Source organism: Gopherus evgoodei, chromosome 3 (assembly GCF_007399415.2).
Source record: "Gopherus evgoodei ecotype Sinaloan lineage chromosome 3, rGopEvg1_v1.p, whole genome shotgun sequence".
In the NCBI taxonomy this organism is placed as follows: Eukaryota; Metazoa; Chordata; order Testudines; family Testudinidae; genus Gopherus; species Gopherus evgoodei.
In genome coordinates, this window is record NC_044324.1 from 218,991,425 (window position 1) to 219,017,979 (window position 26,555).

General features: G+C 40.9%; 1 protein-coding gene across 6 annotated transcripts in view; it reads left to right on the top strand.

Annotated features, from left to right (window-relative positions):
* The window catches only part of RIN2 (Ras and Rab interactor 2), a 131,348-nt gene that overhangs the window by 35,169 nt on the left and 69,624 nt on the right, over positions 1–26,555 (top strand). For 4 of the 6 annotated variants that reach the window (XM_030558114.1, XM_030558115.1, XM_030558113.1 and 1 more), the window contains one exon: positions 20,372–20,464. In XM_030558114.1, coding sequence (XP_030413974.1) covers positions 20,372–20,464 — 93 coding nt within the window. Of the gene's footprint in view, positions 1–20,019; positions 20,047–20,105; positions 20,158–20,371; positions 20,465–26,555 lie in introns of those variants that run through there. The other 2 variants (XM_030558117.1, XM_030558116.1) reach the window with 2 other exon arrangements.

Consider the following 26,555-nt stretch of genomic DNA (forward strand, 5'->3'; position numbering starts at 1 on the left):
CCCCTATATTAGATTTCTTCCAGTTCTGTGGATAAGGACAGCAAGACAGTAAGGACTTCAGCATGTCTGTGGGTGGAGATGATATCAAGTGGAAGAAGTTGCATTTATAAGGCACTGAAGAACCATTTAGGAAAGGGAAAGATCTCCCTTAACTAAAGTGGAACCAGAGAGCTGGCACAGACAGTTGGCTGACTAGGTTTCACAGGGTTGATCATTCAGACTAGGAGCTGGAGGAAAGCTGACAGGTGCCAAGGGACACTGGTGTTTGCCAAAGACATCTGGTAGGGATCTCAAGAATACACATGTATCTGTATCCAGCATAGGCTAGGAGAGAAATTAATGTGCAGGAGGACAGGTGTTGAGTACAGGGAAGAGAACCTTGACAGAACAGGCATCTCTGAAACATGAAGGGATGGCAAAACTCAAGGGGATTCTATAATACTGGCTATGAATTATTCAAGAAAGGTAGCTGAGGTCATAACAGAGAGAGAATAACACTCTATCAAAAAGATTCCACAGGATACCATGCCGTTTTCCTACATTACTAAATAGTCTGTTTCTGTTTTCCGATGATATATAAACCCCTGTAATCTCAATACGTGGTGCAGTGCCTTGCTATGTCATCATCCAGGTTGCAGCTATGTTTCTGTTTAAAGCAAAAGTTTGCATTAATCTTGAGTATTTGTAAAGTTTGCTTTAACACAGCAAAAGAGTGCTATGTTTAGTGCATTCTGGAGAACTTCAGAATCTTGGAGCAGTAAACACGTTGGATGAGAAGTAAGGGCCAATAAAACTTTTTTTCCAGAGGCTTCATCCACTGAGATATGTAGCTGGCCTCACTGAAAGGACCAAGAAAATGGTTGTGCTTTGAGGATTATTCTGCTTGGTATGTTGGCACACTTGTCTGTGAGTCAGTTCAATGCTGTACATGGCTCAGTCCCTGTTTATTTCCATAGCTTAGATGAGAGAGTGTGATACAAGAACAAATTACACATTCTGAGCAAGACTGTACTTTTCCCTAAAAGGATCTCAATACCCTATTGCCACTGGTACACTTTAAGGGGAGGGACAGTAGGGTATTATGATCATTTTATTCCTCTGTGTGGCTTATTCACATCACCAAGCTGGTCTTGTTCCAAAGTGAAGCCAAATAATAGTAGTTATCTGACACAGAATGTTTCATACCAGCATATCCCCAATGTCTTCTAATTGAATATAGGACAGTCAAAGCTGTGTGTGTTTAGACCTCTGTTTTAGGGCTGCTCTCATTAATGTCTATTAAATTTACTTGGAGGATTTTTTGTTATTCTGTGGGATAATAAAAGTCTGTTTTCGTTAGATAAAGTATATGTCTCCAGCAATCTTTGTGTTTGATAAAGCGGAAAATGAACATATTGAGACATTTACACACTATCGTTTCATGTCTGTGGTTTTTCCAGTGAGAACCTTTTCTGTCAGTCGGTGAGTCATAAATGTGTTTTTCCCTGGTACTAAACTTCATGACTCACTGTATTTATACAGTGTATCTGCAAGAGGAATTGACAGCAGCTTTGAAGAGTGTGCTGCAGAAGAGAGGACTAAAAGGAGAGGATGGTACTTTTGCAAAATATCTTATAGGTGAATGTTCAGTGAGAAAATAAGTGAAAACTGTCTGTAAATCCTGTCTCATGTGGGTGGTGGGGATGAATAATAGAGGACCTTATCTGTAGTTTATGTAATGTGGGATATCCATGCATTAACTTTCTGGATAGGAGGGGAAGGTTATGATGTCAGAAAAACAACTGATCTCTTTTGTTAGAAATATTTCATGCACAATTGTTCACGAACTAAAAAAAACCCCTGAGACCAGAGGCAATGCGAGTGTGTGGGTCACATGGGGGTCACATGCTCTCCCCAATTTGCTGCTTGGCTTGTACTGAGCATGTTCACACGGATTGAACATGCTCAGTAACATCTGCTGAAGCCACTGCTCTCACTGTGCCCTCCCACTATCGACAGGCCCGGGTTGTCTCTGCTGGAGACTCTGTAGTTTATACCAGTAAAGTTAATAAATTGTAACTGAGCCAATAAAAAGCAACTGCTTGTGAGAATTCAAAGTCAATAATGTTTCCCAACAGACATGATGAAAATTCAGCCATGATATTTCTGAAGTCAAAGAATTTCCAAACATTTACTCCAGCTGGTCCAAAATGTTCAGTCTGTTTGCATTCTTGGGGCGGGGGAGTATCATTCCATTCCATTCCATCTTTACTGATTTTTTTAAAATAAGATACATGTTCTGCTTCACATACCACTTACTGGATGAACTGCCAAATTTCTATTAATGTTTTCCTTTGGGGGAAAGAATAACTAAATAGCTGTGACTGCTTAATAAAGCTGTCCATTGTAGACCAAAGAAATCGAAAATTATTTTATCTCTGCTGATGTCTCTTCAAAGATTGGTCAGATATTAGATGCTTTTTCACCTAGTGGTGAAGCTAGTGAGTTTTACCTTTCTGAACTACTTCTGAAACCATGGGCAGTGCCACCTTAAATCTTACTCCCCAGAAGTACTATTAATACAAAGATTTTTATTCCCAGGAGTAAGTTCAAACTGTTATATAGTACACCTCTACCCCAATATAACGCTGTCCTCGGGAGCCAAAAAATCTTACCGCATTATAGGTGAAACTGCGTTATATTGAACTTGCTTTGATCCGCTGGAGTGTGCAGCCCTGCCCCCCGGAGCACTGCTTTACTGTGTTATATCTGAATTCATGTTATATCGGGTCACGTTATATCGGGGTAGAGGTGTATTAAGTCAAACAGTATGGAGCGATCACTCCTAGAGGTGAAATCTTGGCCCCACTGCAGTCTGATAAAACTTCCATTGACTTCAGTAGGAGTAGGGTTTCATTCTAGGTGTTTTGTCCTCCATAGGGGGTATTCACAGGAATTAAGTAGCCATGTTTGCCCTCTCCAGTTCATTGTCCCACAGAGAGCACAAACACAGAGTATCCTGTATCTGCCCAGATAGATTATTTCCATTTCACCTTTACCACAATGTCCCTCAAAATATTTTCATTTGCATATAAATATAAAGTTACAACTTAATAGGTTTTGCATTATTTATAAAATAATTATCAGGGTTTTAAATATGTGAATTCCATTGAGCTATGCAAATGAAGTGACACCATGCAGTAGTATCATAGGAAAAACTGAATTACAGAAAGAAGGCAAGAAACAAAGGTTTCATTCAAGAATTCATTCTTACTTTCCTCTCTTCCCCCTAATTAAATAAAAATCAAGGATGGGATGCAGACTTGGACAATACAGGTCTGTACTTTGCTTTCTTATCTCCTCTGTATAAACACACTTGTAAAGTATAAACTCAAGACCTACTTCCACTCCAGTGCTGTATATAAAAGCATATCTGTGTGAAGCTCCTGGTAAGTCAAATGGAGAGGAAATACTCATTTTCTTGACATTTCCGTCATGGGTGTAGCCCTTGCTTGTAGTGAAAGAGAGCCTAATAATATATGGTGGTATAGAAGCCCGGAGTTCCTTTTTTAATGATTATTATGCAATCAGAGACTTTATATTTGTTGTATGATGGTCACATGTTGTCTCCTTATCCTCATCTCCAGCGTTCCTACTGGAACAGGGTTCCCAGTTAGGCACAACCATCTTTTTTTATATTCTCCTTTCTTCCTTGTGGTCTCTCCTCATTTTGCTCTCTGCCCTCAGCCCACTGTTCTTGTGTTTTCCCTCCTGCTTATTGCCTCCTGTATTTGCCTGTCTGCTGCAGGTACTTACAGGGCCCCCAGAACACCATATCTGAGTGCCTTACATTCTTTAATGCATTTATCCTCACAACACCTCTATGACATAGGACAGTGCTATTATCCCTGTTTTTACAGACAGGGAACTAACACAGAGGGACTGAGGACTTCCCAAGTTCACAATGGAAATCTTTGGCAGGCCACTCAAATGCAGGTCTCCCAATTCTTGGCCTCTGCCCTACCCACTGGATCTTCTTTCCCCTCTTCCACCATATGGTTCCTTATGCTCTGACAAAGGATATTAAACTTTAACCAATATGACAGTTAAAACAAGAACATTAACTTGTGTTCCTAGGACAAGCTGCATGCCAGCAGTAAAGGGGCAACCAGCTCTATACTGGGAGTTCTTTGAAAAATAAAGATTATGAAATTACTGGTTTTGGTTTTTTTTAGAACAAGCAGGTGATACCCCAGTTCATAAGTAAAATGTTAGAATAATGGGAGCAAATTATTTAAAACTCTAAAAGATAGTTTCTTAGAATGTCTTACATAAGACAGTTCAAGGTTAGTAACACAACTAGAATTTACCTTTTCCTTCTAGTAAATCATTACCTCAACTTCTAATGCTGTGCTCAAGTCCAGATGCACAATTAATTGTAGCAAATACACTAAGAAATTTGTATGCAGCAAAATGGGTGAGCACTATAAACTGCTTCTGTTTTAAAATCTAATTTGGAATGACAGGTTTACTGGCTTAAATGCTTCATTGGCTTTTTGTGCAAGCTGTTTAATGCACTGTAATTTGGGTCCCAACCCAGTGGCTTTGGAAATCAATATGAGTCTTTCTGGTGTCTTAAATGCGTTGGGTTTGGCCTCTAATGTATTAGCCACTTCAAACAGAAAAATCTTTTGCTTTCTTAATCTCCATAATTTAGCAAAAAGTAATCACTAAAAATACGATGTTTTCATGTTTTCATCAGAATAAATTTGCAGAAGGGAAAAACATTAAACACTAATTATCGTGTGTAAACTTAAATGCAAATTTTCTAAATATATTTAATAGTCTTAAAAATACTGAAATGGCTAAAAGATACATGTTTTCTTTTCACTGAAATACTATAGAGCATCTTAGCGCACGTCCAGACTAACCCGCGGCATCGGTGGGTTAAAATCGATTGCTCGGGGATCGATATATCGCGTCTAGTCTGGACGCGATGTATCGATCCCCGAGCACGCTTACATCGATTCCGGAACTCCATCAACCCGAACGGAGTTCCGGAATCGACACGGAGAGCCGCGGACATCGATGCCGCGCCGTCCAGACGGGTGAGTACCTCGATTTTAGAAATTCGACTTCAGCTACGTTATTCCCGTAGCTGATGTTGCGTATCTAAAATCGATTTTAATACCTAGTCTGGACGTGGCCTTAGCAAAGTAATTTGAAAAGGCTGCTATCTTTTATGTCTGTGTGTGTATGTGTGTATTGAAAATGTAAAGGTGGCATTTCTGAGCACTCAAAAGTCAGGAGATAAGCAATGCTAACTTTGTTATCTAACTCTCTCCTGCATAGGAATAGTATCTTTTACTGCATGCTACTTCATGTAAACAAACAGAATTCTGAAAGTCAATCATATATGGAGTGTGGAATTTTCAAAATCATTCACTATTGGCCTAACACTGGGATTGGAATTGTCTTCATTGAGAACCAGCCAAAGACCATTACTAAGCAGTATCCAAACATAAGGAGTGCTATGTCATCTCTTCGATTGAGTTGAACCACTGGGTTCCTGACATTAGGGCAAGAAAGGCCATGAATATAAGAAAATAGTTAAGTGTTTTCAGGCTAACTAGATAGTACATGGGAATTTTAGGTCAAGATTTTAAAAAGAAAATAGCAATTTGTGAGGGCTTGAATTTTTGAAGGTCTAAGCTCAGACACCTTAAAATGACCTTATTTTTTCATGTGGTGGGTGCCCTGGACTTTCTGAAAATCAGGCCACATTTCGAAATGTCCCAGGTTGGGCACCTAGAAACTGAGGCACCAAAAATTACTAGCTCTTTCTGAGAATTTTGACCTTAATGCTTGAGTAGCATATTGGCCATTCCTGCTCTCAAAATTAATCGAATGGATTACTTACAGAGCCTGCCTTCAGCATAGTATTGAATCTCCCTTTCTTCAGACAAATATACTGTGGCCATTGGATGGCAAACACTTGTGTAAGGATGTTGCTGATGCTCTGTGGATGTATGCTTCATTACACCTCTAGTCTCTGGTCCCTGATTTTATTAGGTTGAAGTTGTTTCCATTTTGTGGTCAGTCAAGGGACAACACGAAATGACTCTTTGGAGGCTTAGACAAGAAATGACACATGGTAATCTGAGGACGTCTGTGTCACTTCTGGAAAGTTACTTAACAATTTGGTTTAAAGATGGGTTTAAAAATATGATCATCCATAGGTTTTATACCGGGGGTCGGTAACCTTTGGCACGCGGCACATCAGGGAAAGCCCCTGGTGGGCCGGACCAGTTTGTTTACCTACAGCGTCTGCAGGTCGAGGCCAGTGGGGGCCGTGGGAAGTGGCGCGGGCCGAGGGATGTCCTGGCTGCCACTTCCCGCAGCCGCCATTGGCCTGGAACAGCGAACTGTGGCCAGTGGGAGCCGCATTTGGCTGAACCTGCAGACACTGCAGGTAAACAAACTGGCCCGGCCCGCCAGGGGCTTTCTCACATGCCAAAGCTTGCCAATCCCTGTTATATACCTTATAGCAGGGGTTGGCAACCTGTCAGAAGTGGTGTGCCGGGTCTTCATTTATTCACTCTAATTTAAGGTTTTGCATGCCAATAATACATTTTAACCTTTTTAGAAGGTCTCTTTTTATAAGTCTATAATATATAACTAAACTATTGTTGTATGTAAAGTAAATAAGGTTTCAAAATGTTTAAGAAGCTTCATTTAAAATTAAAATGCAGAGCCCCCCAGACTGCTGGCCAGGACCTGGGCAATGTAAGTGCCACTAAAAATCAGCTCACATGCTGCCTTCGGCACCTGTGCCATAGGTTGCCTACCCCTGCCTTATAGGTTACTTACTACATTGAGTAGATTTTATTTATGTTCTCTATTTTTAGTTCCTTGAAGTTTGTATGTGTATGTGTAAAATAGAGGCTGTAGGAAATTACTGTTGATTTTGTGCCTGTCTGTGTGTATCTATATATACCACATGGTGTACAGTGCTGAATTTAATTTTAGGTAAGCAATGATATACAGGTGCCTAGAGAAAGTATAGGAACTGTTAAACTGTTGGTATTAGGATAGTATTATTTGTGTAATCACTTGAAGCTAGAGTGTGGAATTACCATGAGACCAAAGTAAGCAGAGTCATGTAATTGTATTGCCCTAGGAACAGGGTCTTTGCTTCCTCCTTGGTGTGGGAGGAGGTGGGAGAGAAGTTATATGTGACATCACTATAGTCAAGGCTCTGTCCAATGCCTGCCCCTAACTGCCCACCTGCCCAGGAAGGAGAGTAGTTGCCTCATGGAAGCTGCTCTTCCCCCTTCTGCTATCTGTGATGCCGGTACCCCATGCAGGGGAGTAAAGGGACACTTACATAGGGGCATAAGACCGTTGCATAATTTGAAAGAATGAATATAATCTCTTTCTGCAGTCAGAAAACTGACGGAAGTTGGAATCCTTTTAATATAATTCTCTTACTTTTGCTTGTGGATACAGCTGTACTAACACAATGCAACGTTTGAGTTAAGAGGTCTGTTAAAATCCTGGCACCAAAGATAGTTTTCATACTGAGGCCCTTAATTGATAGATATTCAAAGTGATACTGTGTTTGGTTGCATCAATGTGCTGCTTAAACAAGGCCTTCATCTGACCTCCAAAAGGAAATAATTTCAAAGGGAAGAATTTAAGTTTGCCAACATCCAGATAAGGACATCGTAATTAGACAACCTAGGGCTTTGTGGATTAGATGGGGCAATGCAGTTGGGGCAATGCACCAAGAAAATGGGAAATGAAATGTGTGAGGCTCATATGATGTGATTACAATCTGAAGTTTTTAGTCTGTCTTCAGATTTGCTCTACAGGGTAAATCAGATTTTTTAGAAATGTTCCTTCTCATTAAAAAGAGTTTGAAAAATGTATCTCGCCTACATTTTCGTAAAGCTAGGGAGCTTTTAATTTAACCCCCAGAAAAAAGATTCACTGAACCTGAGTGCAGCTTTGTTGCTGGGGTCGTTATTAGCATTTTGTTAATTTAATTAAAAAAAACCCCTTTATTGCTGTAACATTCTTGCTCTGATGTGATATGTGGTGGTGATTCACAATGGCCTACTAGATACATAAATAATACTTCACGACAACCAGCATGTGTTTCTGTGCTGAGGTGGTGAAGAGTATGTTTCAGCTACTGTATTATAACCAGACACTGGATAAATGGAAGGCAAGGGGCCAGATTTTAAGATATGTAAACCATTATAACTGCAGTGACCTCAATGGAGCTATGCTAGTCTGCACGTGCTGAGGATTGGCCCTTATAGTTGATGGTATTCTTCCATGGCAGGGAGTAACAATCATTATTTATTAGTTGCAGTGCAGCAGCTCCTAGTAGCCCGAGTCATGGATCAGAAGCTCCATTATGCTAGGCACTATGCAAACATAACAACAATAACAAAGATTGTCTCTACCCTGACAACTGTAAGTAACAAAAATGGGATCTAGAGTCGGATTTTCAAAAGCACTCAATGTTGTCTTCAAAGGTAGAAGAATTAGGTCAGTGCTGAGCACTGCCGAAGATCCCACCCCTGATCTTTGTGAGCCAATGGGGTGGTAGTTGAGTTTGACAGTAAAATTGTTACTTTGTAACAATAAAAGAAATTTCAGTATCAAATGCTGCATTGCCCTGCATTTTTCTCCATTGCTTCAGTGTTTAGTTCAGAGCTTTCAGATACCTAGCTTATGGACTGGATCTGGGCTATTTGATATAGTTATGCATTCCCTGTAGCATATTTGATTCAGTGGAATCTGCTCTTTTTTTTTTTTAAGTTTCTAGCTCTCATAGTGTCAAAGGAAAGCTTGCAAATATTAAGTGAGTGCATCTCAGGGCTTGTCTACACTTACATTTTATAGGCTCTAACTTGCTGGCTCGGGTGTGAAAAATCACACACCCTCCCACCCCAGAGTGCAGCAAGTCTGAGTGCTTTAAAGTGCCAGTGAAGACAGGTTCTGAGCTCTGGGAACCGCCCACCTGGTGCTTGGAGCTAATCCCCTTGTGGAGGTTGGTTACTAGGAGCTCTGGGAGAACTCTTTGCCAGAGCTTGCACATGACCACACTCGCACTTCAAAGCGCTGCTGCGGGATTGTTCCCGCAACAGCGCTTTGAAGTTTCCTGTGTAGCCATGCCCTAATTCAGTTCTGTCTTCCTGAGTCTGCAGACAGCCTGAAACAAGGGCACTGCAGTGGTGTGAACTCATCAGCTCCCCTATTAATCTGATTGAGGTGTTAACTCCAAAGCCAATGCATGCACTTTACTTGCTATTGTTAATCATTTCATCACTGGTCATCGTATCAAATGGGATGGGGAACTCGGTTGTAATAAACCCACAGGTTCCAGGAATTGGTAGCTCCTGCAGGGTAGGGAGAGGAAAGGAGGAGAGATGCAAAGACAAAAGGAAGAGAGAAACATGAAGGAGGATGTGAAAGGGAGAGAAACACAGGGCAAAAATGAAAATGGTCCTAAAGATGAGTTTATTTTCCCAGTGAGGGATGCTAAATGAGGCCTAATAAATAACAACAGTGATAACTGAAAGTACAGGACCTACTCTTCCCTGGATGTGTGCTTTGGGATTACTCTGACTTTGGTTACTGCTGGGTTGTATAGCGTTCCAGGCTAGTCTGTCTAGACTCAGAAAACTAGATAGGGCTCTGTTATCCTCTGTTCTTGTGTGTAGTTTCCAGTGATATCAGTGGGAGTTGGATGCCCTGACTGAGACGTGATATGGCCCCATAAGTACCTGAATACTAGAAAAAAGTACTGAGTAGACTCTGTTCAGAGTTAATGGATTCTACAAATGTTGGCGTTTGCCTCGCTGGGATTAGCTACAATACAGGACCCTAACCACAGTACAATGTTCTAGTGATTTAAATGGGCTTTGGATCAGGAGCTGTGTGGAGTTAGCAAGTTAACTTTTTTCACAGGTGGGTCTCCTACTCAGGCGAATACACATTTTCTAACTAGCTAGGGTTAGGTAGCTTGGCACAGGTAATATAAACTACATGTTCAGTATAATTAGATAATACAGCTCATATGTATGTAATTTGTTAACTGAAACTATTTGGAGCTTTATGCAGTACTGTTTCGGTGTGTGTCTGTCGCATAAAATGGGCCAAAGCCTCAGCTGGTATAAAATGGTATAGCTCCATGAAATCAGAAGCATCATTTTTCTTTCTTTGCCTATCTGTAAATTTCAAGTATTATTGATGGAAATGTTTTTTGTTGGTTTGTGTATGTACAGTGAAGTGGATATTTACTGACTTTTGTCAATAAAGATCTAGTCCTTCCTAACCTATTGATAGTCATTGTTTCCATGGCACCAAGGGAGATTCCTCTGGCCTTCATTAACACTCTTCATTGAAAAAGATTATTAAATTGGACACCATTTCACAGCTACAGTGTGACAACTGCTTCATTTTTGTAGGAAAAGAGAACTAAAGGATTTGACTGGTACTTGGAAGCATTTTAAATTAAAAAAAAATCTCTGAACTCAGTGGAGTTTGCCTTTATTAATATTACATTTTTAATTAAAAAACCTCTTAATAGCCTGTAGCTTTCAAAAGACATGCAGATATGTTCAGATTAGGACTAATTTTTTATTTCTTAAAAACAACACATTTACACAGGTGAATAGATTAGGGGTTTTTTAGCAAACTAACTCAGCACCTTTTTGTTGCATTCCTTATTAACATATTTTGTATAATTAATGTGTTGCATGAATTCCTGGAACAAGACATTAAAGCAGAACATTCTAATCTGCTATTCCTCCTCCTCCTCCTCCAATATTCCTACGTAACTAAGGGCTCCTGTACACTTAAAATGCTACAGCAGCACAGCGAGCCCCTGTAGTGCTTCAGTGTAGACCCTACCTATGCTGATGTCAGGGGTTCTCCAGTCAACATATCCATCTGCCCAAGAGTTGGTGGCTGGGTCGACAGAAGAATTCTTCCATTGGCCTAGCACTGTCTATACAGGCATATAAATTGGCTTAACTATGCTGCTCAGGGGTGTGGATTTTTCAGACCCCTGACCGGCATAGCAAAAACAACCAAATTTCCTAGTGTAGGTCAGGCCTAGATAGCACTTTGAGATTGTAGTCAGCATGGATGGTAGGAGCACCAGTCCTTTCACGTCAGGTAGAAAAATTCACTCTGCACTGAAATTAGAAATATCTGATTCAGCAGAACAATCAGGTGCGTGCTTAACTTTTATTTGCATGTCTTGGCTTTTAAGCTTCTGCTTTGCAATTGTTCCATAATATGAGCAAATCTATTTTTTGGCCTGAATTCTCATTTACCCTAAGACTCTCTTGACATTGCTTTAGCCATATACAAGGGCCAGAAAGGTGGAGTGAATGATAGTTACACCTAGTTTAAGGCTTTTTTGCTCTCAGGTTGCCTTTAAGCCCAATCTGAAAGTGTTAAGTGCCTGTTTCAGTGAGGAAAAGGAGGAATTGTAAACATCCTGGGCCTGATTCTCCTCTGTGTTCCACCAATTTTATATGGTGGTAACTTCACTGAAATCAGTGGAGTTGCCCTTGGCAAAAACTGGTATGAAAGAGAGCAGAAGCATATTAACTGACACAATTTAAAAAATATAATAAATATGTATACATTGCATATAATGTAATAAATGCCTAATTGTATATAGTGTACCAACACCCAGAATGAATCAGATCATTATAACCACTCTCGTTAAAAGGGCTGAGCTTTTCTTTTGGCTACTTACTACCCAACACAAAAGTAAGCCTGCAGAGATGATGCTCAAATACATGAGTAAATTGTGTTTTACCCTTTCATAAAGGTTTTTTTCAGACTCTGTTTAAAAAAAACAAACCTATAAATGCCTTTTAAACAAATAAATATAAACCCTCATCTCTGTCTACTGTATAGCTTCAATTAGATTTTATGGCTCTTGACATGACCTAAACATAAGTTTCCATGTTTAATGTTTTTCTCAGTAACTTCCTGGTCCAATCAACATACTTAGCAAAGTTTGTTTTGTTTTTAACTACTAGTCCTGTAATCTCACTTCAGGATCTGAGAGCCAAACTACATTCTTTCCTTCTCATGGATTGTCACAAGGAATCCAAGTTCTGTAGGCCAAATTATGCTCTCTGTTACATCTATGTCATATTCAGCTGAACCATGACTGAGGCTGCACATGTGTTCCTCAGGGCATGTTTGAAGACCAGGGGATTTCACAGGTGTAACTGCAGAGATGGTTTGACCAGCAGAATCTGTATTTCTGAGGATGATGGTCACACAGGGAAAATCCCAGTTTGATTTTCAGATCTCAGAGTGAGTTTATGGGGTTGGCGAATAAGAGAAAAAAATGAAGTATTTCAAACAGAGTACACTTGGTCTGGAAAGTAGAGAGATACAATAAGCCGAATTGCACAATGGCATTTTTCAGAGCAGAACAGCATTTAGTGTGTAACTATAATTAATGGGAACTATCTGTGTACGTACCTTTTGTCTACCCAGCTGGAAGGTAGAATCAGTAATCTTGCTGTTTTTGTGTTTGTGAAAGTATATAGTGCATTACCTGCATTGTAACCCATAGAGCTGTTGGTTCCTGAAAAACAGAGGCAGATATTGTCACTGACATCTTACCTGATTCCTGGATGCAGATGCAAGTTCTATAATTCCTGGATGGCTCCTTCCCTTCTGCTAGACCAGGGATTCTCAAATTTTTGTACTGGTGACCCCTTTCACATAGCAAGCCTGTGAGTGTGCCCGCCCCCCTATAAATTAAAAGTACTTTTAAATATATTTAACACCATTATAGATGCTGGAGGCAAAGCAGGGTTTGGGGTGGAGGCTGACAGCTCGCGACCCCCTACCCCATGTAATAACCTCACGATCCCCTGAGGGGTCCTGACTCCCAGTTTGAGAACCCTTGTGCTAGACTACACCATTACAAGTACTGCTTTCCTTTGGCTGTCTAAAATCTGGATGGGGGCGGAGGGGGCAGGGAGAAAAAAATCTGCTTTGTTGATTCCTATGAAATGCAGTGCCATAAACTACATCTTCTCCTGGATGTCCCAACACCCACTCAAGCTCTGCATTACAAAAACTGAACTCATTTTTTTCCCCCAAAAGCTGCCACCTTCTGCTTCTCATTTACATTAAGGCACCTTTACCCTGTCTGGCCCTTAGTGTAACGAAGACTTCTGACCTTTGTCTTAGGGAAAATAGCAGAGATTTTCACTCTTTCTTGTGATAGGCTTTTTTATTTTTATAATTATTATTATTAGTTTTGCTATCAGAGGGGTAGCCGTGTTAGTCTGTATCTACAAAAATGATTTATGGCTATATGAAATGGTGGCCCTGATTTTGCAATCAGATCCACTAGTGCAGACCCCTGTACCAACATAGAGCCTCACTGACTTTAGTAGACATCTGTACTAGCAGACCTGAATGCAGAATCAAGTATAAGGCTGTACTCCCTGTGTCTAATTTAGATAGAAGCTCATTGCTGGCAGGGGCAGCATCTGTGTTTTGTACAGCACTGAACTACATTCTGAATGCTGAATAAATAAATAATACATGTATTCTATACTCATCTGTTGGCCAACCTAGGTTACTGGAAACAAACCACCTGATAATATCTCTCCTGATTGAAAATCAGTATAGTGACCTTGAACTAGACTCTGAGTTCAAAGCCCTACCTGGTCTTGGCCCTGGCTCCTTGGGAGACCGGGTCCCCTTCTAGAGACCATGACCTGATGACAGCTTCACTGCACTGGCAAAACGATACTGTTGACAAATGTGGGAAAACCCAAATTGGCAGGAGCTGGACCTAAGGCCATGACATTTGCTGCTAAAAGAAATAAGCACGACCTGCTACTTTCTGCATATTCTGAGCTAAATTCCAAACCCACCTCTTTCACTTAGCTTTCTTGCACTAACTCTTTCAAACACAGCAGCATCTTCACGCTTTACATAAAAACAAACAGTGACTTGCAGCTTGTTCCTATCAGTAGGGCTAAGGGATAAATGTTTATGTAACTTGGTGTATTTGTCTTTATTGCTTATGGGAGCAACTATATTAAAACCTGAGTAGGTAGGTAAGTGTTACAGAATTGCGGTAGCAGTGCTATCACTCAGGCCCCATAGCAGCAAAATGCATAAACATATGTTTAAGTCTTATTAAAGTGAATGGGATTTAAGCATGTGATTAAAGTTAAGCTGTTAGTGGTTAGTTGAATTGGGGCCTTAGGTCGCAATGGCACTTCTATTCTTACAACTCTCTCTGTATACCTGCATTTTAGCCAAAAATTTTCTTGCTTCATCTTAGCACTAAAAATATATATTTTTTAAAGTTTCATTAAAAGCCATTGAGCCATTTTTAAGGATATGGGTGTGAATGTTTTTCACCAGTTAAGGAGCTTTCCACATCTTTTTTTCACACTCTGTCTCTAAGGGTATGTCTACACTACCTGCCAGATTGGTGGGCAGCAGTAGATCCAGTGGGAGTTGATTTATTGCGTCTAGTCTAGATGCGATAAATCGATCCCCGAGTGCTCTCCCATTGACTCCTGCACTCCACTGCTGCGAGAGTGGCAGCAGTCGACTTACTGCAGTGAAGACACCACAGTAAGTCAATCTAAGTACGTCGACTTCAGCTACATTATTCACATGGCTGAAGTTGCGTAACTTAGATCGATTTCCTCCTCCCTCCTCCCCCCCTACTGTAGGCCAGGCCTTAGGCAGTGGGATTGCAGCTTGCATAGGCCCAACAATTTAGCTAGTGTGGCTAAAAATAGCAGTGAAGAGGTAGTGGGTGGGCTTCAGGGTCTGCTGAACAAGCCCACCTGGAACCAGGGGTACATACTTGCATTTCGAGCCAGGGCTGAAGCCTGCACCTTCACTAAAGCTAGTGGGGGTATGCCTACATGAGCTGCAAAATCATACCATTGATTGCAGCGTGGACATATCGTAAAATATGAGGCTAATATTTAATGAGGAAACCTTTTTCTCTTGTTGCATTTACCTGTTGATAAGAACAGCCACAGAATAATTTCCTTGCTTTTTGGTTTTCACAGTGTTGCCCCCCCCAAAATTGATTCATAGTTTCCCAGGCCAGAAGGGATCACTATGATCATGTAGTTTGACCTCCTGTATAGCGCAGGCCATAGAACATCCCAAAAAATAAGTCCTAGAGCAGATCTTTTAGAAAATCATCTAATTTTGATTTTAAAATTGTGATGCAGTTGTCCCAATGGTTAATTACTGTCTGTTTAAAAACTTATGCTTTATTTCCAGAATTCATGAAACTTCTTTCCTAATCTCCTGGTTATACGGTTCCATTTCTGCTATTGTTTTAGGAGAAAAGCAGTTGCCACTGCTAAAACTGAAGGCTTTTGTTCTTTACCTACTTCAGTCTGTTTTACACCTTTATTTTGGATAAATGTGTGTGATCAAGTGTGGCTCAGTTCATTGTGAAATGCTAGAGTATGCATGGAGCTTACGCTGGACAGATGAAGCTGTTTTTGTCTCTTGCAACTGAGGAGACGAAACAGGATATTTTAAAGGAGGAATGGGTGTAATTTAAGGAGTCTGTTTTTTTCACAGAAACTAAGGTTTGGCTGATATATAAAGTTGCCCTTAGTGCTGGATCTTGAATAGAGAGGCCTATTTGGAGCTGAGAAGTTCTGTTTTAATGTGAAGCACAAAAGGAAATACACATAATTATTATTATTTAGAAAGATCTTCTAAAGAGGATAAGGGACTGCTCTGGAAGAGGAATTAAGAGTACTGTAATTGGTTTAACAGAAGGTTTTTGAGTCAGTTTTTTGGGGGAAATGTTGAAGAATCAACTGAGTTTGATCTTGGGTTTTCCGGTACACTTGAAGGTGTCATGATACTGGTTTACCGCAGTGAGGCACTCTGCAGCAGCTCAGTAGTTGAATCCTGAAATACATATGATAAAGTGAATCAACAACATTTGGATATTATAGGGATGCAGTAACAGCCTAATAAATAGTGCACTAGACTGGGAGTCGGGAGAGCTGGGCTCTGTTGTCAGTGCTGTCATTCACCTGCTGTGTTACCCTGGGTGGTAAGGCAAGTCATTTCCTGCCTCTGTTTCCTCCCACCCTTTGTCTAGTCTCTTTAGACTGTAAGATCTGTGGAGCACTGTTTGTACACCATTGAGCACAATGGGACCCTGTTCCCAGTTGAGGCCTCTGTGTTACCTTTAATATAAATAATAGTAACAAAAGCAGCCATGCAAAAGTGTACAGCCTTGAAATACTCAGCAAGAAAAGTGTACAGTTATCTTGTTTTCCAGGTACTGTTTATTACTGATGCTGAATCTAACACCTGCGCTGCTAGGCTTAATAGTTTCATAGAATCATAGACTATCAGGGTTGGAAGGGACCTCAGGAGGTCATCTAGTCCAACCCGCTGCTCAAAGCAGGACCAATCCCCAACTAAATCATCCCAGCCAGGGCTTTGTCAAGCCTGACCTTAAAAACCTCTTACAGATCATCACACTGTAAATGTTGCTCTTTTTCTTAGTATTTGTAACATATTTGTTTTGTGTGTGTTTGAAATCTTATAACATTAATTTTACTGTTGCTACTTGTAGAAATAAAAATGTATTTAAAAATGAAATCTTGGCTTAGTCTTATTTTGGTAGTACCAGGGCTGTATATAGATTAGATTTTCCTGTGAAAGGACTGTTTCTTACAAATGAAGTTATTAATGAGACCAGTTTTTTATGTGAATGTGTAGAGAGGAATGTGTAATTAAATTACATAGCTCATAAATCCCCAGTGTAAGGCTCTTAAAGTCTGAGGTGTTGCATGGGGGATGAATTTGATGCTGTCTTTTAAAGGGACAGCAACTTGAAAATTGCATTTCTGTCTTCATTTCTTTTTACCTGTGATTGTTATGGGAACCCCCTAAGATGACTGTAACTGAAGGAAGATAATGAGGAAATAAATATTTGTTTTATTTAGTTTATGTACTTTGGGCCAAATCCTCAGCTGCTGTAAATGGGTGCAGCTCCATTGCAGTCAGTCCAGCAGAGGATCTGTTGCTTAGTTTCACAGTTAATTGGTCCTTATTTGCACTTCATGTCCCATGGGCTGTTGTGGGGATGACTAAGTGAAACTTGCATACATGCCCCAGACCATGCTCTTCCACTTCATCCACCTTTCTGACGGAAGCCTGTGAACCCTTCGGAATGATATTGGGGTCTGTGCTTGGGATGCTGGTAATGGTGCAGTTCACCTCATCATAATATGGGCATGTCAGCAGGGAATTACCAGCCTGGGATATGATCTGTGGCCTTTTAGTAGAGTATCTAAACCCCTTTGGTATTCGTCCTGAGCTATGGTCCCATACGTTGAATTCTCAGCTCAGTGAGCTTCTTAGAAATCTCATCATAGAGCTTGCCACTTCTGTTCTTCTTCCCAAATTTGTGGGCACTGGTAGCATTACACCAGAAATCATTCAGTACCTTAGTGTCTGCCTCTAACAAGCTGGCTACAATTTGTGGTGATGTCTTCTTTGGGGATGTTAGCAGAAAACCAGAAAAGAGGTCTATGTCAAGAAAAGGAGAGAGGCAAGGGATCCTAGTGGTTGTGGGAAGGTAATGGAGGATGAACAGCACTTCATTATTGTATAGTGGTGCTAGACTGCATCCACCCTACATACAGATCAAGTTAGCAGCTCTCACGAAAAGCTCGTTTGAGGTCTGCCCTATGCACATGGTCATGCCAACCAGCTAATCTTACTACAGCCAGTACACACAAGTGATGAGGTATGCGTGCATGGAGGCAAGTTAGAGAGAACTCTTGAACTATACCTCGTGTTAACTCACTAGCGAAGACAAGCCTCTGAATTGGAGGTTGGAAGAGTCTCTCTGTTTACTGGGTTCCCTACAGAGAGTTTGAGAGCAAGAGGATTCCTCGGGCATTGAAGGGTGGATGGGAGATTTGAGAACTCCCTTCTGTGCTTCGTGGATATCCCAGACTCCTGCATGGAGACAAAGCGTGATCAAAACCTTGGGGGCTGATCTTTCCTCCAAAGCTCCTAAACACGTTTGGGGTGTGTATGTGTGTGGGGTGGTGGTGGTAGTGTTAGCATGACGGTAGCACCTAGAAGCCCCAGTTGAGACCACTGTGTTAGATGCTGTACATATACCTTGTACACTCTTTGGGGCAGTCTCTTGCTATCTAAATGGAGAATAGGGACAAAGGTTGGGAGAAGGGAAGAGGTTTTATTCCCGTTTTACAGATGTGGAACTGAGGCACAGAGAGATTAAGTGACTAGTCCAAGTATCACTTGTTAGTTCCTTACTGAAAAAGACCCTTATTAGCCTCAGCCGGGAAATATAAATAATGAAATTTAAACAAAACAAATCAGGCCTTACTATTTAAAGAGAGCTCTGTCAGAAACTTAAATCTCTTAAAATTAGAAAAGTTGACCACGTCTCTTTGAGAGTACCTGCTTATAGTAACTCCTGAGCGTATGTCTACAGTGCAAGCTGGAAGTGTAAATTCCAGCTCAAGGAGACGTACCCATGCCAGCTCTGATTGAGCTAGCATGCTAAAAACAGAAGTGTAGTCATGGTGGCACAAGTGGTGGGAGGGGACAGCCTCCCAGGTACCATCCCATCCAAGACACTAGGTACATAGCAGGGCAGCTAGCCCCTCCCAATATTTCATGCTGCTGTGGCTATACTTCAAGCTACAGTGCTAACAGAGCTCACATGGGTATTTCTCCTTCCACTGGAATGTACACCTCCACTTTGAAGTGTAAAAGTAGCCTGGTAAACCAATGGAGTTTGAGGTCAGATTGGTTAGGCGTACAGAATTCAAGATTCGTATCTGGACCTCTGCAGTCTGCAAAATCAGATTGAAAGTCTCTTGAAAACAGGCTCGTTCCTGAGTTTCCCAGCCCTAATACTTTTCTTTCTGGCCGCACCTCAGAAGTGAAAAACGATCACCTCTTCTAATGTTCTGCACTTTCAGATTAGCTCTAGAAATGGGCACAGGTTCAGGGTGGGGTGAATGGTAAGCTTCCTGCTACATGCTAAAATGAAAGAAAATACTCCATTTTCTCCCTCTCCTCTTCTAGCTCATAGTTTTCCCTCTCCTTCTTTTGTAGGTCTTTTATCTTTTGCTTCTCCACTCCTTTTAGTCACCCGCTTATTATTATTTTTTTAACTCCTCCTTTGCCCTTAACCTTGGTCTTTGCCCTTTTTGGCTCCTTCTAATAATGCCAATAAAGGAAAGCAAGAGTGGCTGTTGGTTGTTTTGTTTTTTTTTAAAGCTCTTGCAGACATTTTTGGCTCAGCTGCTACTTTCACTCAGACTTAAACTGCAGCTATTCGATGCACTCAATTTTTCACTTACATTTGTATCCAAACAAGCATCATGTTTTCTGTAGTATGGTACATTTTGCACACCGAAGATTTGTAGATAATTAGGTGAAAACTCCAATGTAATAAACTAATGTAGTTTAATGAAGTCGGGGGAGGCGGAGGAAGAGAATGAGTTTTTTAATTTAAGGTGAAAAATGATGACTAAAGACTGCAGATTTTGGCCTTTGTTTAGTTCAGGACTGTTTGCAGGAAATACGAACTTGAATCAATTGAGACTGTTTTTTAAACATTGCTAATCGGCTAACTGTGTTTATGGATAAATGCATATAGTATAGATATGTTTGTGCAGTCATTATATTAAGTGAATCACATTTTATTCAGGTATGGAAAAAGATGATATCTTTGTAATTGCTATGGGAAAAGGTGATATCTTTATAATTGCATCCCCTGTATACATTTCTCTGACGCAAGGGTCAGCAAAGTTAATGATTATTTCATTGCCTTAAAGTAGGATTCCTTCCCCCCCCCCCTTACATTTACAGTTACTTGTTTTCTGTCCCTTGCTGCTGATATTTTTTTCTCTGATCAGCTACATTAAAGCTGTAATCTTTGGGAGCGGATTGTGGTGACATCTAACATTTGTTCTATTTGTACTTCAGACTGAGGTCAAGCAAACAAACAAAGCAATCATTATGTTTTAGCATTCTTTTTTAATGAGTGCATTAAAATCGTCTTAGAGAGCATTACAGGATCAGTTGTGAAGGGGAAAGGGGGAGGTAAACGGAACTTCTAGTAGCTGTCTTTTGAAGCAGTGCAATTTATAGGAAATAATAGACAAAAAGGATATGTAAGGGCTTTGGTGGGAAATCAATGGCACTATGTTGTTGACGGAAAAAGATCTTGGCAGCACTGTTGTTGTGACTGTTCCTGTGGCTTAGAAAGGAATTTCCTACAGACTGGACTAACCTTTAAAAATGTCTCTACTTTTAGGAGTTCAAGACATTCAGTGGAGTCTTCCCAGGGAAGATGTCGTCTGTGACAATGGAAGTCCGTTGTCTGGAAAAGAGAGGAAGTTTCTTTAAGGTAAAAGGAAGATCTGATTTACTTCAATAATTAGGAAGACACATTTGCTTCGAAAAGTATGGCTGTTTATAATCTCACTACCAGCTGCAGAAAACCTTGGTACTTTTACAAAGCTATGCTGCGAGAACTTGCCTTAGCACAGTTGGAAGTTTATCCTGTCTTCCAGCAGTTTAGGATTTTGTAATTGAACAGACAAATACAAACACAAAAAGCACATGGCTTTATGTGAAACTGATGCTGCCAAATATGCCAAACAGCCTTTGATATATAGAGCGCTTTATTGGTAAATTGGTAAGCATCTTACTATGTGTCTCATTTTACAAGTTTTGAGGTCTGATTTAAAGTCCGATCCTTTCATTTGTGTGTTTTTTGCTATATACTGTATAAAGGTTTCTCGTGTCTTTCCCTGCATCTGCTACTGACAATACACATTATACACACACACACACAGACACCACCTGTTCTTATAGTTCTTGCAGTAGGTATTGCTGTAGTTAAAGTTGCAAGACAACCTTGACTTTTTTCATTCTAACTCTTGATTTTGCTTTGTTCATAATTTTTTCTAAAAAATTCTCCCTTTGGTTGAATCTTTGCTTGCTTAGTTTCAGTCCATAGATTATTTTATGAAAACTTTAAAAAAAAAAAAAAAAAGTCTTTAATGGTTTTTGAGTTACCTGAGCATGAAAAAATGTATTGTTTTTCTACTTTAAGCAGATATTTAAGACTTTTTTTTAATGTACTGATAAATTCAAATGACTGGACTTTTAAAATTCTGGATTTCATACATGACTAGTCCTCAGTGAGGAATAACTGTGTCAGTTCTGAGACTATATTTTAAAATACTCGGTTAAAAGTGACCTGAAAAAGTGGAGTTTGTGCATTTACTGTTAAATAATGTGTTAAGTTTTAAGCTACATGCTCACCTGCAACACTATGGAATAGCAAAAAAACATAATTGTGTAACACCACAGTCGTACAGTCAGGATTTTTCTTTCTTCCACTCCCCTGAGTTACATATTTGTAAATAAAAACATGGAAATTACATGAAAAATGCTTGTTGCATTTGACATTAAGACAGCAAATTTCAACATAACAGTCATAAATTTGGAACAGTGAAAGTTCTCATAGCAACATTGATTTACCCTTATGGTGCACAAAGATATAACAAGATCTAGTGGCTGGAAGTTGAAGTTAGACAAACAGCCTAGAAATAAGGAGGAAATTTTTAACAATGAGAATAATTAATCATGGGAACAATTTGCCAAGGGTTGTGGTGGATTCTCCATCATTGGCAATTTTAAAATCAGGACTGGATTATTACGAAAATAGATCCTGTAGTCCAAACGGAAACTATTTCAGGGAATTATGGCCTCTGTATTGTACACAAGGTCAGACTAAATTATCACAATTGTTCCGTCTGGCCTTGGAATCTATGAATATTTTTTATTACTACTGTAGTTGGTATGTTAAAAGTTTACTTAATATGCAGAGAACGTCTCAAGTTAGTTAACTCACTGTTGCACCAACAATATGTTGCTGGATTGCAGTTCTTTTATGTTTTTATTTTATTTAAGAAATCCTTCTTCCCTCCTGAAGATAAGGATATAATGAAAGCTTTTACACAGAAGGTTGTTGCATGTCGACATAAAAATCATTAGTTTGTGATGTGGAAAATGTGACTCCTAGGGGGCGTGTGTGTGTATGTCTGAGGTTTTGATGATACTTGCCCTTTTGGATATTATCCGCCTGTACATTACAATGAAAACGGTGTTACAGTAGACAGTGAGGACACTGCAGGAACACTTGTTTTTTAAATTTAAGAATTTGCAGTTATCTTCCCTGCTAATTTAGGGTCAGATCTTATGAGGCATTTAGATGCCTACAGATGCAGATAAGCATCTAGTGAGATTATCAAAAGCATCTAAGAAGGCTAGGCACCTAATTCTCACTTAAGTCTTTTTGAAAACCCAGCTTGGTGCCTATCTATATCTTTAGGAGACTAAATGCCTTTGAAACCCTGGCCCTTAGATCCTTAAGTTGCTTAGACCAGTATACTGGGTGAAACAGATATTAGGAAATCCTTCCACCATGGCAATATACACCTTGGGTTTATTGAGAGGAAATGCTCATAGCTTCACATAGGATACTGGTTAAGGCTCTCTGATTCTTAGGATACTATTTTTAGCTGTCACAGTGGCATACGGGTACTGATATCCTGTGTTTCAATACAAAAGGCACTGCGGAATAGAGCTGAAGTGTAATAATTGCATGAAATGGGCCAGGAGGACATTTATAGAAGGATGGAAAAGAACCAACAGCCTGGCACACCGTCTGAAGAACTGACACCCATTGGGGGTTTTATGGATTTGGAGGGGAGATCTAACTGCTCAGAGCTGGGTGACAGTGTGGAGCCCCTGTTGTAGGCATCATGGGCTCCTCTGAATCCCACTGAATACTCCTTGGAAGTGCTTGAATTCCTGAACAACATTAACTTCAGGTCTAGTGTGTTTTACCCCCACTAAGCTAATCATGAGCATCTGCTTGGGGAAGGCACACCCTGTGGATTTCCCAAAACCAGTGGGCCAGAGCTTTCCACAGATCCTTAGGCTCCCCATGAATGAAAAGTCTACTGTCCTCCTCCCCCATTCCCATCTGTTGTTGTGCACAGCTACAGATTCCTACTTCCCCAGGGAGCATGTGTCAGAAACTATCTTGCTGAGTTTTTGACCTAGCTGTTCCCCCTTTTCATTGCCGAATCAACCCAAGTGATTAACATCTGGGGAGCTCAGCCTGGGTGTGAATAGCTACACTGCAAAGCCATAATCCATTTACTGCATCCTCGCTGGTGCTCTGCTTCCCCATGTGTGTCGCTAGGATGCTGTGCACTGCAACCACTCAGATTCTTTCCCAGTGAATTATGGGAGAACTTGTTTGTCATTTTGGGCATATAGAAGGGAATTGGAGGACATTATGTGGTTTAGCCTGCATCCTTACTGTGAAGTGGGTGGATTGCCCACCCAAATGAAAGCAACACTTGGGTTTTGGTCGATGGCTCAGATGAGCCAGTTGGCTTGGATTGAAAGTCCCACTAAACTTGAGAGAGAGAATTTTGTGTGGATGAGAGAGGAATTGGGGCAGCACCTGTTTAGAAGCCTGAGTTGACTCTGCAGTGAAGAAGCATCCACAGAGTGACTCTCCATAGGAAAATCTGTAATTCTGCCCCAGCTCTACCGACAGTGTAAATAGTAGTGCAGACCAGACACAGGTGTTTTGGTTTAATTCTGCTCCCGGACCAGTCTGTACTACATCTTACACCACTGCTGAAAAAAGTACAATTTTCTCAAATGTAGACAGGGCCTGTAAGTAGCGACTGAAATGCTTGGAGGACTGGCTGGTGCTGAATTCATATGTTTGGATTGTTTTTGTCTCAGAATATTGGTATACCGCTGCAAACTTAACTACTTGACACCAAAGAGATGGATCGTTCAGAAATAATGGTATTGACTCTTCTCCTGGCATTGCAGCTAACATAAGTAAAAAGCTAAAACGTAACTGATGCCTGGCAGCTGCCATCCTGCGGAGTCTTAGTTGCCCAGCCTTCCCCATCTGTTTTATCATACCCTAATCTTCCCCCCAGCAGGTTACATTCCAGACATTTCACAGCTGTTGCCCCTCCCACACCAAGGCTGAAAACATCTCTTGCTGTCTGAATCCCTCCCAGCAAACTGTACCCTAATGCCTTGCCTATAGAAGAGACATTTGGTATGCCTAGCATGCCAGCAAAACCTCATGTTCCCATGAATCTCCGTACTCCCAGTGGTGCAGAGACAAGCACAGCAGTTCGGATTAGACTTGCTTCCAGCAAAGCTAACCATGGTGTGCCTCTCACCAGTGTCAGTATGAATGGGGATAGCTTACATAATAGCTCCACTGGTGTAAACAGTCGTCCCAGAAGGCATTCTGAAATCTCCCAGAAGCCATTGCTTCAGGGAACTGGGCTGGGGGCTGTGAGGTAGGTATCCAGTAGGGTGACTAGATAGCAAGTGTGAAAAATCTGGACAAGGGGTGGGGAGTAATAGGAGCCCATATTAAAGAAAAAAAGCCCAAAATATCAGGACTGTCCCTATAAAATCGGGACATCTGGTCACCCTAGTATCTGGAAGACAGTACAATTGCATTGCAAGAGCAGCTGGGTGGCAAAAGTGAATTAAAAGCAGCATTGGTACTTGTACCAGTGAAATCTCACCAGTTCAGTTATAAATGGATCAGTTCTCCAGAGTGGAATCAGCACTACAGTGTGTCTACACTATAGTATTTTGTACCAGTTTTCTAGTAAAATCTTAGTGATGCTGGTGCCTAGTAAATGCAGTGCTTAAAATGGCCAGAAAAGGGGGGAGGGGGAGGGGGCGTAGGGTATCTCAGTATCCTCACATCAGTTTATCCTCCTGACCAGCAATTAATCCTGCATCGCAAGTCCCAAATCAATTTTGCCCAGTCTATTCTGTCCCCTCCAGCTCCACCCCAGCCAATTTCCCCCCTCCCCCCCCACACCCCTGCTCCTCCTTCAGCTCCTGGCCTGGGGTCCACACTCCTTCCCAGGCTGGGTGAGTCAGGGAGTGTGGAGGAGCTGTTGTTGCTTGGAGGGTGAGGACGAGGGAAGGGAGCTGCCTTGAGGGGATTGGTTCTTTCTGCTCCCTTCTCCCCCTCTCTTTGTGTGAGAGTGATGTTCCCTTGCTGAAGGGGAAGGGGCGGAAGAGAACTGTGCCTGTTTCCTGCAACTGCCCTACCTACTCCAGGAGACAGGCTGAGGCAAGTAGAGAAAAGCAACCAGTCCGAGGTGGCTTTCTCCCAGGTGGTACTAAGAATGTGCAACTTTGAGCTGTCCAGTTCACTAATTAGAAATTTTATTTCTCAAGTCTGTGAGCCCCTCAACCTGGCGTACTTCAGGCACTGAGCAAATATTGGAAGCAGTGGAGAATAGAGGGCTCAAGTTTTTAACAACTGACACCCCGGTGACTGACACCTTATCTACACTAGAGCTTTCTCTGTTGCTAGCATTGATATTACTGCACACTGATGGAAAATGGGTACAAAATTTCCAAGTGTAGACAAGTCCCTGGATTCTGGTATTCAAGGTTCAACCAACTGGGAGATTTTCCTCTTTCTCCCTTCTCCTCCACTCCTTGATGAAGGATGGTCACTATTTGTGAACTGCGCGCTATATCTGTGCTGGAAAGGTGGCAGTGGAGAGTGTCCACAATAGTGCAGTGGGACATATGGGTATGACAGGTCAGACACAACCTACTCACTGTCTGTCCTGCAAGATGGATCAGAACTACCTACAGCCATGGAGAAGTTAAAACTTCTATAGGCATTTCTTAGCTAGTATGTCGGGTTTGAATTGTAATGCTATATCCTGGGGTTTAAAAAAAAACAATCCAAAACCTAAAGGAGTTAGATGCTCATGTTCCTCTGAATTTCAAAGGGATTTGGACACCTTAAGTTCCTTGGAAAATCCCAGTCATATTCATTTAAAAATATATATTTATCAATCCAGCTGTTTAAAAACCAAAGTGCAGGTCTTCCTTTTAAGTCCTTAGCTGGCAGTGGACGTGCCTAGACTCCCCAGCACATAGGGGGTTATTATGTTAATTGACAAAGCATCATGTCATTAATTTTCACTTTGACAGCTTCATAGTCTGATTACAAAGACATACTTGCATGCTGAAATGTTCAGTTAATGCAGCACAGATTTTGTTTGTCTATTATTTTAACACAGTCTTATTAGGCAAGTCATTGGAAAACAAATGAGGCATGAGTTATATTGCAGTGATAGAACTTTTTCCCCTGTGGTAACTTACGGAAAGCCTCATGCAATCAAAAATAACCGGTTCATTTGGGGATAGAATTAGCTTCTCCATTTTTGGAACACATTCTGGTTATGTTCTGCTTTGTATAAACCCAGCCATTGTCTTTATTTGGTGGCAATCCACAGTCTTTTTCATTTCAAGTGACTGACCAGACAATTCATTAATATGACCAAACTAGCTCAATTTCTCAGGAGTATGTGGAGATTATCTTCAGACATGGT